Here is an 11,638-nt window from a genome sequence, read left to right on the forward strand (position 1 = left end):
GGTGTAAAGGTTCAGTGTGTAAAAATGCATGGTATAAAAATTCTGTGTTTATAAATTCAGTGTATAAAAATGTTTTGTATACAATTTCAATGTTTAAAATTTTAGTGTTTAAAAAGTCAGTGTATAAAAAGTCAGTGTTTATAACTTCAGTGTTTAAAAATTCAGTGTATAAAAATTAAGTGTGTAAAAATTCATGGTATAGAAATTTGGTGTTTATAAATGCAGTGTTTAAAAATGTAGTGTATAAAAATGAATGGTATAAACATTTTGTGTTTAAAAATTCAGTGTTTATAAATTAAATGTACAAAAATTCAGTGTGTAAAAATTCAGTGTATAAAAGTTTATGGTGTAAAAGTTCAGTGTTTATAAATTCAGTGTATAAAAACCTTGTGTATACAATTCAAAGGTTTAAAAATTTAGTGCATAAAAAAATTCAGTTTTTAAAAAGTCAATGTTTATAAATTCTGTGTTTAAAAATTCAGTGTATAAAAAGTCAGTATTTAATGTAGTGTGTGAAAATTCAGTGTTTAAAAAGTCGGTGTATAAAAAGTCAGTATTTATAAATGCAGTCTTTAAAAATTCAGTGTATAACATTTTTTGTGTAAAAATTAATGGTATAAATATTCAGTGTTTCAAAAATCTGAGTTTTAAAATTCATGGTATAAAAAGTCAGTGTATAAAAATTCAGAAGTCATTGTCATGAACCCTGCGGAAGCTCGCTCTCCAATCAGCTAAACAGACTGACTAAGTGTGTTGGTGACATCTTGGTGAATTTATAAAACTGAAACAATACAAAAAGAATGTTACTGTAAGTTAATAATACTAACACTGACACTTGTAAACGTGTTAGCATGTTTGCTAATGCTAACAACACTAGCTTGATTACATCCCAATATCACGTACAAATGTGCATGAAAACACTCCAACAGCCATGCGACGGTTTAGTAAGTATGAATTGTTTTAGTTATATTGTAAAACTTACAAACGTCGCTTGGAGTTTTTAATGAAGAATCCTTTCGAGCAGAACAGTAGACGAAACAAGACTTATACTTTCGGTTCAAGGCACGAAACAGGAAGTACATTCTCAACCCGGAGCATCTGCAGTGAGCGAATTTGTCCAAAAGATGGCGCCATAGCACAAAACAATAACACACTTTTTCAGTGTCTCTATCGGTATATGAAAACTATTTGTTGAATACAAAACACTATGGCCGTTAGCAAAGACAAATCCATAAATTAGCCACACCGTTTTATTGACTGCAGGGTTCAAAGCTTAGGAAACAAGTACAGGTTTATAGTCCGGAAAATACGGTATTACAGATTTTATTACAATTTGGTATTTAATACAGATTGAATTAATATAAATATATTACAATTTCATCATGTAAATATATTACAATTTTGTAATGATACAGATATAATGTATGTAAATACATCACAATTTGATAATATAGATTTGATCATGTAACTACATTACAATTTTGTAAATGTAAAAATACAGATTTGATCACGTAAATATAAAACAATTGGGTAAAAATACAGATTTGATCCATGTGTTTACATTGCAATTTGGTAATAATACATGTTTGATTCATGTGGATATATTACAACTCTGTAATATTATGGATCCAATGCATCTACATTTATCCCCATTTGCGAGGAATATACGTTTAATTTATGTAAATACATCACTATTTGGTAATGATACAAATGAGAAATCAGTAAATACTGTGCATTACAATTGCTGACATCAAGCTAAGCAGACAAAAAACACGAGTGCACTCACCAGCCATTTTATTAGGTACACCAGCACAATCCCATGACATCTGGTAGAGAGAGCTGTTCAAAATCCAATACAATACAGTAAAGCTTAATTTTGAGTATTTTACACTTGGACTTTTTTTGTATGTTTATTTAAATGATTACAATTCATATAAATATGAACAAAACATTTAATTGTTTATTTATTTATATAATCATTAAATAAAAACTCCAATGATAATTTGAGTAGTACCGGTACATGGGATCCTCTCACCGCTAGGAAAAAGTGTGGGTCCCATGAGGTTAAAACTGTTTGTGCTAATATTAGTTAGCTCATTCAGCTACAAAATACTACCACTGTAATAATGAACACATTGTTACATTGCTGATTAAATGTCAGCTTGATTATCTTTGTAAAGCAGGGGTCTTCAACATGTTCCAGGCCAAGGACCCCCTACTTAAATATCTTTTATAAAATTGTGTTTTCATTTAATCTGGTCCTGTAAACTCCTTGTTATTGTGCAAAACTAAGATTTTCAAATAATACAGGTACAGCATAGCACTGGTGCGCTAATCGCTAGCTGGCGGCTAGCACTGCTAATCGCTAACACAAATAAAATATTTGAAGCCTGAGTGGTACAGGGAGTGTCACATGCATTTCTGAACTGGATCACTATTATTTGTTGGATTGTGTGTTTGCTGCAGAGCGCCAGTAGAGACCCTCAGCGTTCTCCCATGCAGTGGAGTTCTGCATCCAACGCAGGCTTCACCAACAGAACCAACGCCACGTGGTTGCCCGTGCACCCCGACTACAGCAACGTCAACGTGGAGGTATACAACACATCACTTCCTTATTTATTCATTCCTAACTAGAGATGTCCAATAATGGCTTTTTGGCTGATATCGTCCAACTCTTAATTACCGATTCCGATATCAACCGATACCGATATATACAGTCGTGGAATTAACACATTATTATGCCTAATTTTGTTGTGATGCCCCGCTGGATGCATTAAACAATGTAACAAGGTTTTCCAAAACAATACCAACTCAAGTTATGGAAAAAAATGCCAACATGGCACTGCCATATTTATTATTGAAGTCACAAAGTGCATTATTATTTTTAACATGCCTCAAAACAGCAGCTTGGAATTTGGGACATGCTCTCCCTGAGAAAGCATGAGGAGGTTGAGGTGGGCGGGGTTTTGCTGTATATTGTAGCGTCCCGGAAGAGTTAGTGCTGCAAGGGGTTCTGGGTATTTGTTCTGTTGTGTTACGGTGCGGATGTTCTCCCGAAATGTGTTTGTCATTCTTGTTTGGTGTGGGTTCACAGTGTGGCGCATATTTGTAACAGTGTTAAAGTTGTTTATACGGCCACTCTCAGTGTGACCTGTATGGCTGTTGACCAAGTATGTCTTGCATTCACTTGTGTGTGTGTCTGGGCCAGCACGCAAAGGCAGTGCCTTTAAGGTTTATTGGCGCTCTGTACTTCTCCCTACATCCGTGTACACACCGGCGTTTTTTAAAAAGTCATAAATTTTACTTTTGGAAACCGATACCGATAATTTCCGATATTACATTTTGAAGCATTTATCGGCCGATAATATCGGACATCCCTATTCCTAACGGTGCGTTGAGTGTTTCCATGTGTCCTCGCTCAGGACCAGAAGCAAGACGAAGGTTCGCTCCTGTCCCGGTACCGACTCCTGAATACGCTGCGTCAGTCGGAGCCGGCTCTTCAACGAGGCTGGTTCTGCTACGTCCACGCAGATGACCACGTCTTCTCCTACATCCGAGAACTGGACGGGCTGGACCGCGCCTTCCTCCTGGTGCTCAATTTGGGCAAGGAGTCGGCCGTCACGGATCTCTCCGCTGTCGGCGAGCTGCCCGAGCAGCTGGAGGTTCTGATGAGCACCGACGTAGCCAACGACCGCAAAGCGGTGCACAAATCTCAGATCCAGACCCAGGCTGGAGAGGGTTTGCTGATGCGGTTCTCGGCCCGCGCTCGGTTTAACACCAACCATCCCAGCCAGTGTTACGTGTCTGAGAAGGCCTGTTATTTAAGTGTCATGGACATTCTCTATACCTGCTAACACCATCTTCTAATGTCATTGTTTCATGTCTGACTCAATAAGAAAGCATCACTGCAATGACTTCCCTTCTTCTTCTGTCTTCCACTAAAGTGCAAACTTTCCGGTTCTTCGCATCCACAGTTTTATCTGGTCCTCCTGCGTCGTGAAGATGGGGGAGGAGGATCCAGGCCCAGCTCCTTGTAGAGAAACGCTAGCGTGAAGGCTTCCTGCATAGAGGAGAGCAGAGACTTAGACCTGAGAGAAGTGAGTACAGCACTCACATTTTGTTCCATCTTGTCAAGGGACAATACTAATACTACTAGGTCATATTTGACTGCTTCCGCTCTTGTCTCAAAAACAATGTTTTATGCGAGTATGGACACATGCTCCTCAGGAGTCCATGAAACAAGGTGTGGGGTTCCCCAAGGCTCAATTTTAGGTCCCATTATTTTTAATCGAGACAAAGCATCAGCGTCTGCTGGTGACACGGGACCAACAAATACCCTTTAGGTGACAGTTTAAAAAAAAAAAAAACAGACAGCAAGGTAGTTTTGTGTTATTAGTGTCAACTAGAGATGTCCGATAATGGCTTTTTTGCCGATATCCGATATTCCAATATTGTCCAACTCTTAATTACCGATTCCGATATCAACCAATACCGTAATATACAGTCGTGGAATTAACACATTATTATCCCTAATTTTGTTGGGATGCCCCGCTGGATGCATTAAACAATGTACCAAGGTTTTCCAAAATAAATCAACTCAAGTTATGGAAAAATATGCCAACATGGCACTGCCATATTTATTATTGAAGTCACAAAGTGCATTATTTTTTTTTTACATGCCTCAAAACAGCAGCTTGGAATTTGGCACATGCTCTCCCTGAGAGAGCATGAGGAGGTTGAGGTGGGCTGGGTTGGGGGGGGGGGTTATAGGGTAGTGGGGGGTGTATATTATAGCGTCCCGGATAGGTTAGTGCTGCAAGGGGTTCTGGGTATTTGTTCGGTTGTATTTATGTTGTGTTCTCCCGAAATGTGTTTGTCATTCTTGTTTGGTGTGGGTTCACAGTGTGGCGCACATTTGTAACAGTGTTAAAGTTGTTTATACGGCCACCCTCAGTGTGACCTGTATGGATATTGACCAATAATGCCTTGAATTCACTTGTGTGTGTGAAAAGCCGTAGATATTATGTGACGCAAAGGCAGTGCCGTTAAGGTTTATTGGCGCTCTGTACTTCTCCCTATGTCCGTGTACACAGCGGCGTTTTAAAAAGTCATAAATTTAATTTTTTGAAACCGATACCGATAATTTTGAAACAGATACCGATAATTTCCGATATTACATTTTGAAGCATTTATCGGCCGATATTATCGGACTGCCGATATTATCGAACATCTCTAGTGTCAACATTTTCTCGTTACAGTACACCCGTTTGCTCTTTTATTCCACTTCTTACGTTTTTTTTTGTAATAATCTTTTTTACAAAGTGCTGCAGCAGGTCGTTAAAAAATAAGCTTTGGACAGCTTTGTTTTAAACCAGGGGTGTCAAACTCATTTTAGCTCTGGGGCCGCATGGAGGAAAATGTGTGCACAATAAAATCATGGCATTAAAACAAAAAAATAAAAACAACTTCAGATTGTTTTCTTTGTCTTACTTTGGCCAAAAATAGAACAAGCACATTCTGAAAATATTACAATATAAATATTTTTAAAAATACCGGCAGCAGTAAAGATCCGTGAAGGAAAAGAAGAAAGTGAATGAATGTTTATAACTGAATACATTTACATATGCATGAAAATGTTCTTTTATTTTGTATTATTTTTCTTAATTAATTAAGTAACGTTTATGACAACCTTTTTCCAAAACACAATATAGAATGGGAGATATAACAGGATAATGCATACATTTTTCATTTGTTTTCAAAACGCTTACAAAAAAGCGGGACCCCAAAAATGTACTGTTGGACCCCATTTTTATGACTTGATGGGGTCCCTGAGACCCCATTTAGAAATTTCCTAGCGCCAACACTGATGGAAGATTGGTGCATGCAAAACAGCAGCAGGCGGCTGTGGCCTGCGGGCCGGTTCTATTGCTAATCAAATATCATCCCAGGGGCCATAGATCATTCATTCGCGGGCCGGATCTGGCCCGCTGGCCTTGACTTTGATAGCTAGGCTTTAAACCAACACAATCAACAACAAATCTCGGTGTGATTTCTGACTGACAATTATGACAAAAATATGTTTTTATCACGTTGTTATTGTCAGTGCCTTATAAACCGGTGTAAAGCACCTTGTGTTGCAACTTGCCTGTATATGAAAAAGTTCTATCTAACACTTTGATTTGATTAATACAATAGGAAGTACACTTTAAAGTAGTCCGTGTACAGCTTGTATAACAGTATAGATTTACGATCTACTAAAAAATGGGTCAAAACACAGACATTATTATAGAAATAAATGTCCTAATAGTGTGGTTGTCTATCACTGCCTTAATCCACTTGGATGTGGACATGATCAGAGCTGTTAAGTGGAACCCTCTATCATGACACTCCTCCACCTTCCTTACTTGCTTTTAGAGACAGTACATGTCGGATGTGTTTCCCCTCAATGAACCTCAGCTCTCCAGTTTTGGCAGCACTCGTGTGCCGTGCTTGGTATTGAGCGAGAGACAATTATTTTGCTACTCACTTGTGTTGCCAGCTATTTAGACAATTATTTCTGTGTTGACACATTTTCAGTGGATAGTAAATCGACATCACAAAATGAAGGCAATAATGCAAATTAATCCATCGTTATTAATCAACACATCGGCAGTGCAGAATTGTTATAAGTACACCTCTGCATAACATTGTTTCCCTTTGAACGTTAAAAAAAAATAGAAAAGAAAGTAATGTAAATCAACTTACACTAAAGAATAACTGACATTATTTTTAGTCTGTAACAGAAAATATTTAAAGCACATCAATTTGCCTGAAATTAAAACATATATATTAAATCCCTATTCAAACCACAAATAATTTTGACTGACTTGAACATTTTTGATAGTGAAAAATAAAATAAACTCAATAAATAAACAACTCAAATTGATCAGCAACTTAACTTAGGAGCACAATATATGAAACACTTTAACCCACAAAACAAAAATACATTTATGCTCATTTTTTCTAATTAAAAATGAGGACGTCAGGATTAATGGCTACAATGAGCATGTTTTGTAAAGAACAGCTTTTTCTGAGCGAGGTTTAAAGCATGATACTAATAAAGTGTGGTCCCCAGGCTCACACAACACCACTATTTGAAAAAAAAAAAAAAGTCTCTAAAAACATGTTTTTTCATTACATGAACATGACGCTTGACAAACATATATATTACATACTTTATTGTTTCAAAACAAAACAGCGTTCATTAAGATTTAAAATGAATAATGTGATTAATCAAAATTAATCTGCTTAATCTGAAAACAAATATTGTTCACTCTACAAACTGTGCACTGATTATTTTTCAATAGTATTGTCTCTTGACAAGATATAACATGTTTGCTAAAATGTGATGGTTTACTCTTATGAGATATTGCAATTTAACAATCTGATTCATATAAGTGACTTTTTTTTACAAGTTCTCCAATCAGTGCCTCATGACTGGAAGAAAGGCACTGATGTTAAAGTACCGTCGCTGGGTTTTTATCTACTAGTGTATTTAAAGGGGAACTGCACTTTATGGGGGAAATTTTGCCTATTGTTCACAATCCTTACGTAAGACAAGATCACATGTTTTTATTTTTTCATTCATTCTAAATCCTAAATAAACATTAGTAAAAGTCAGCTAACAATGGAGTCAAAGGAAATCGCTTTATTCCGCCCTAAAGCGATCTTAAAAACCTCCATCAATGTTTTCTATACACGCTGCAAGTATACATGCAATGTAGTAATATTCATAATAACATGTAATATTTACATATTTTGCTCATTTTAAGCATACATCAGTGTATTCATTTCACAGACGTATGACAATGTTTGCTTTTTCCTTCAACAACAACACTAATCATGCAGACTTCATAGACACTGTGCCAAAACACTGCATTAGAGTACCGTATTTTTCAGAGTATAAGTCGCTCCGGAGTATAAGTCGCACCGGCCGAAAATGCATAATAAAGAAGGAAAAAACATATATAAGTCGCATTTTTTAGGGAAATTTATCTGATAAAACCCAACACCAAGAATATACATTTGAAAGGCAATTTAAAATAAACAAAGAATAGTGAACAACAGGCCGATTTAGTGTACGTTATATGAAGCATAAAGAACCAACTGAGAACGTGCCTGGTATGTTAACGTAACATATTATGGTAAGAGTCATTCAAATAACTATAACATATAGAACATGCTATACGTTTACCAAACAATCTGTCACTCCTGATCGCTAAATCCCATGAAATCTTATACGTCTAGTCTCTTAGGTGAATGAGCTAAATAATATTATTTGATATTTTACGGTAATGTGTTAATAATTTCACACATAAGTCACTCCTGAGTATAAGTCGCACCCCCGGCCAAACTATGAAAAAAACTGCGACTTATAGTCCGAAAAGTACGGTACTCCCATTAGCTGCATTGTTCGCCACCTCCTACTTGCCGTATTTTACGACTTAGAATGCATAAAAAGAAGAAAAATGTGTTGTTGTCTTACATAGGGATTGTGAATAATAGGCAAAATGTGCAGATGCACTCTAAGTTATTTGTGGGATACATTGTGGTCATCTTCAACAAAGCTTTTACCTCCTCCAGCATCAAGTCCCAGTCTTCTGCTTCCAGGTGATCTCCTCCATGTTTGATATTCACAACAATGTTTGGTTCATGTTCTGTAAAGACAACACACTATTCAAGGCTACTCCACTTCCTGTCCAACTCACCCCCCGTCCCCCCCCCCCCCGGACCCGCCTCTCTGCTTCCTCTCCAATCCGTCCTCCTTAATTGAGCTGATCTCGCCCGGCCCGCCGCCTTCCCCCGTCCTCGCTGTTTCACAAGCGCGGTCTTGACCTTGACAGCTCCCCAGTCCGCGCCGTCTAATCTCCCGCGCTGATACGCTATCTCTTTACCATGCTAATGGGCCTTTAACCGCCCGCCTCCGTGCGCCATCAGCACTTTATCAAAAAGACTCCAGAGCGCCGGGAGAGTCCGATTAGACGTGTGCTCGCCACGGAACCGCCCCCCCCTCAACTCCATCCGTCCATCACGCACGCCGCCGAGGGCGTATGAACAACAGCAGCCGGGCGAGTACCGCTGATGTGATGAGGTCCGATTAGAAGCGAGAGGGTGAAAGAGCCTGTCTATGGGGGAATGAGTGCAATTAGAGCACACACACACACACACACACACACACACACACACACACACACACACACACACACACACACACACACACACGCAGTACTGCAAGGTGACCTGTGCTGTACGTTGTACTTTAAATGACTACTATGGTTACGTTGGCGCGCACTGAAAGGAGCCATTAACGTGTCTCAATCCAAAAGTACACAATGCGCACGTAGCACACGCGCACAATGGCCATACTTGCCAACCCTCCCGAATTTTCCGGGAGACTCCCGAAATTCAGTGCCTCTCCCGAAAATATCCCGGGACAAATATTCTCCCGATAATCTCCCGATTTTCAGCCGGAGCTGGAAGCCACGCCCCCTCCAGCTCCATGCGGACCTGAGTGAGGACAGCCTTTTTTCATGACGGGAGGACAACAGGGTGACAAGAACTAAATCATCCAGACTAGAGATAAATTGTATTATTATGTTTATCTTACCTAAAAATAAATATATTTATTAATTAAAAAAAACAAAAAACTAAATACATGTTTCCTACATTTTGCTAAAAACATCAAAATTAATTGTATTTTTATTTGTATTTTTTCCTGGCTCCTTATTACATCCAGCTATATAATTATACATTAAAATAAACATATTTGAAATAATTGATTTTAAATTATAATAATAATTCTTTTAAAATGACCATATTTAATTATTAAAATAATTGCTTGTTTATCAACAACTTTAGCATTTTATTCATTACATTTTGAAACTCTCAGAAGCCAAATTATGTTATATTCATTATATATATATATATATATATATATATATATATATATATATATATATATATATATATATACATACATACATACAGGTAAAAGCCAGTAAATTAGAATATTTTGAAAAACTTGATTTATTTCAGTAATTGCATTCAAAAGGTGTAACTTGTACATTATATTTATTCATTGCACACAGACTGATGCATTCAAATGTTTATTTCATTTAATTTTGATGATTTGAAGTGGCAACAAATGAAAATCCAAAATTCCGTGTGTCACAAAATTAGAATATTACTTAAGGCTAATACAAAAAAGGGATTTTTAGAAATGTTGGCCAATTGAAAAGTATGAAAATGAAAAATATGAGCATGTACAATACTCAATACTTGGTTGGAGCTCCTTTTGCCTCAATTACTGCGTTAATGCGGCGTGGCATGGAGTCGATGAGTTTCTGGCACTGCTCAGGTGTTATGAGAGCCCAGGTTGCTCTGATAGTGGCCTTCAACTCTTCTGCGTTTTTGGGTCTGGCATTCTGCATCTTCCTTTTCACAATACCCCACAGATTTTCTATGGGGCTAAGGTCAGGGGAGTTGGCGGGCCAATTTAGAACAGAAATACCATGGTCCGTAAACCATGCACGGGTAGATTTTGCGCTGTGTGCAGGCGCCAAGTCCTGTTGGAACTTGAAATCTCCATCTCCATAGAGCAGGTCAGCAGCAGGAAGCATGAAGTGCTCTAAAACTTGCTGGTAGACGGCTGCGTTGACCCTGGATCTCAGGAAACAGAGTGGACCGACACCAGCAGATGACATGGCACCCCAAACCATCACTGATGGTGGAAACTTTACACTAGACTTCAGGCAACGTGGATCCTGTGCCTCTCCTGTCTTCCTCCAGACTCTGGGACCTCGATTTCCAAAGGAAATGCAAAATTTGCATGGTTGGGTGATGGTTTGGGGTGCCATGTCATCTGCTGGTGTCGGTCCACTCTGTTTCCTGAGATCCAGGGTCAACGCAGCCGTCTACCAGCAAGTTTTAGAGCACTTCATGCTTCCTGCTGCTGACCTGCTCTATGGAGATGGAGATTTCAAGTTCCAACAGGACTTGGCGCCTGCACACAGCGCAAAATCTACCCGTGCCTGGTTTACGGACCATGGTATTTCTGTTCTAAATTGGCCCGCCAACTCCCCTGACCTTAGCCCCATAGAAAATCTGTGGGGTATTGTGAAAAGGAAGATGCAGAATGCCAGACCCAAAAACGCAGAAGAGTTGAAGGCCACTATCAGAGCAACCTGGGCTCTCATAACACCTGAGCAGTGCCAGAAACTCATCGACTCCATGCCACGCCGCATTAACGCAGTAATTGAGACAAAAGGAGCTCCAACCAAGTATTGAGTATTGTACATGCTCATATTTTTCATTTTCATACTTTTCAGTTGGCCAACATTTCTAAAAATCCCTTTTTTGTATCAGCCTTAAGTAATATTCTAATTTTGTGACACACGGAATTTTGGATTTTCATTTGTTGCCACTTCAAATCATCAAAATTAAATGAAATAAACATTTGAATGCATCAGTCTGTGTGCAATGAATAAATATAATGTACAAGTTACACCTTTTGAATGCAATTACTGAAATAAATCAAGTTTTTCAAAATATTCTAATTTACTGGCTTTTACCTGTATATGTGTATGAAATACTTGACTTG

At 38.2% G+C, this 11,638-nt stretch overlaps 2 protein-coding genes across 3 annotated transcripts in view; one reads left to right on the forward strand and one right to left on the reverse strand.

Annotated features, from left to right (window-relative positions):
• slc3a1 (solute carrier family 3 member 1) overlaps positions 1-3,911 on the forward strand; it is a 19,537-nt gene extending 15,626 nt beyond the window's left edge. Inside the window, exons 9-10 of the mRNA XM_061965406.2 lie at positions 2,467-2,592; positions 3,423-3,911. Of these exons, the coding sequence (XP_061821390.2) occupies positions 2,467-2,592; positions 3,423-3,854 (558 nt within the window). The 3' untranslated portion in view covers positions 3,855-3,911. The remainder of the gene's footprint in view (positions 1-2,466; positions 2,593-3,422) is intronic.
• A 5-nt stretch (positions 3,912-3,916) lies between these two features.
• prepl (prolyl endopeptidase like) overlaps positions 3,917-11,638 on the reverse strand; it is a 33,839-nt gene continuing 26,117 nt past the window's right edge. Inside the window, exons 14-15 of one of the 2 annotated variants that reach the window (XM_061965395.2) lie at positions 8,614-8,696; positions 3,917-4,060 (exon numbers count right to left, since the gene is read on the reverse strand). In XM_061965395.2, the coding sequence (XP_061821379.2) occupies positions 3,977-4,060; positions 8,614-8,696 (167 nt within the window). In that variant the 3' untranslated portion in view covers positions 3,917-3,976. Of the gene's footprint in view, positions 4,061-7,220; positions 8,697-11,638 lie in introns of those variants that run through there. The other variant, XM_061965385.2, reaches the window with a different exon arrangement.

This window comes from Nerophis lumbriciformis, linkage group LG02 (genome assembly GCF_033978685.3).
Source record: "Nerophis lumbriciformis linkage group LG02, RoL_Nlum_v2.1, whole genome shotgun sequence".
NCBI lineage: Eukaryota > Metazoa > Chordata > Actinopteri > Syngnathiformes > Syngnathidae > Nerophis > Nerophis lumbriciformis.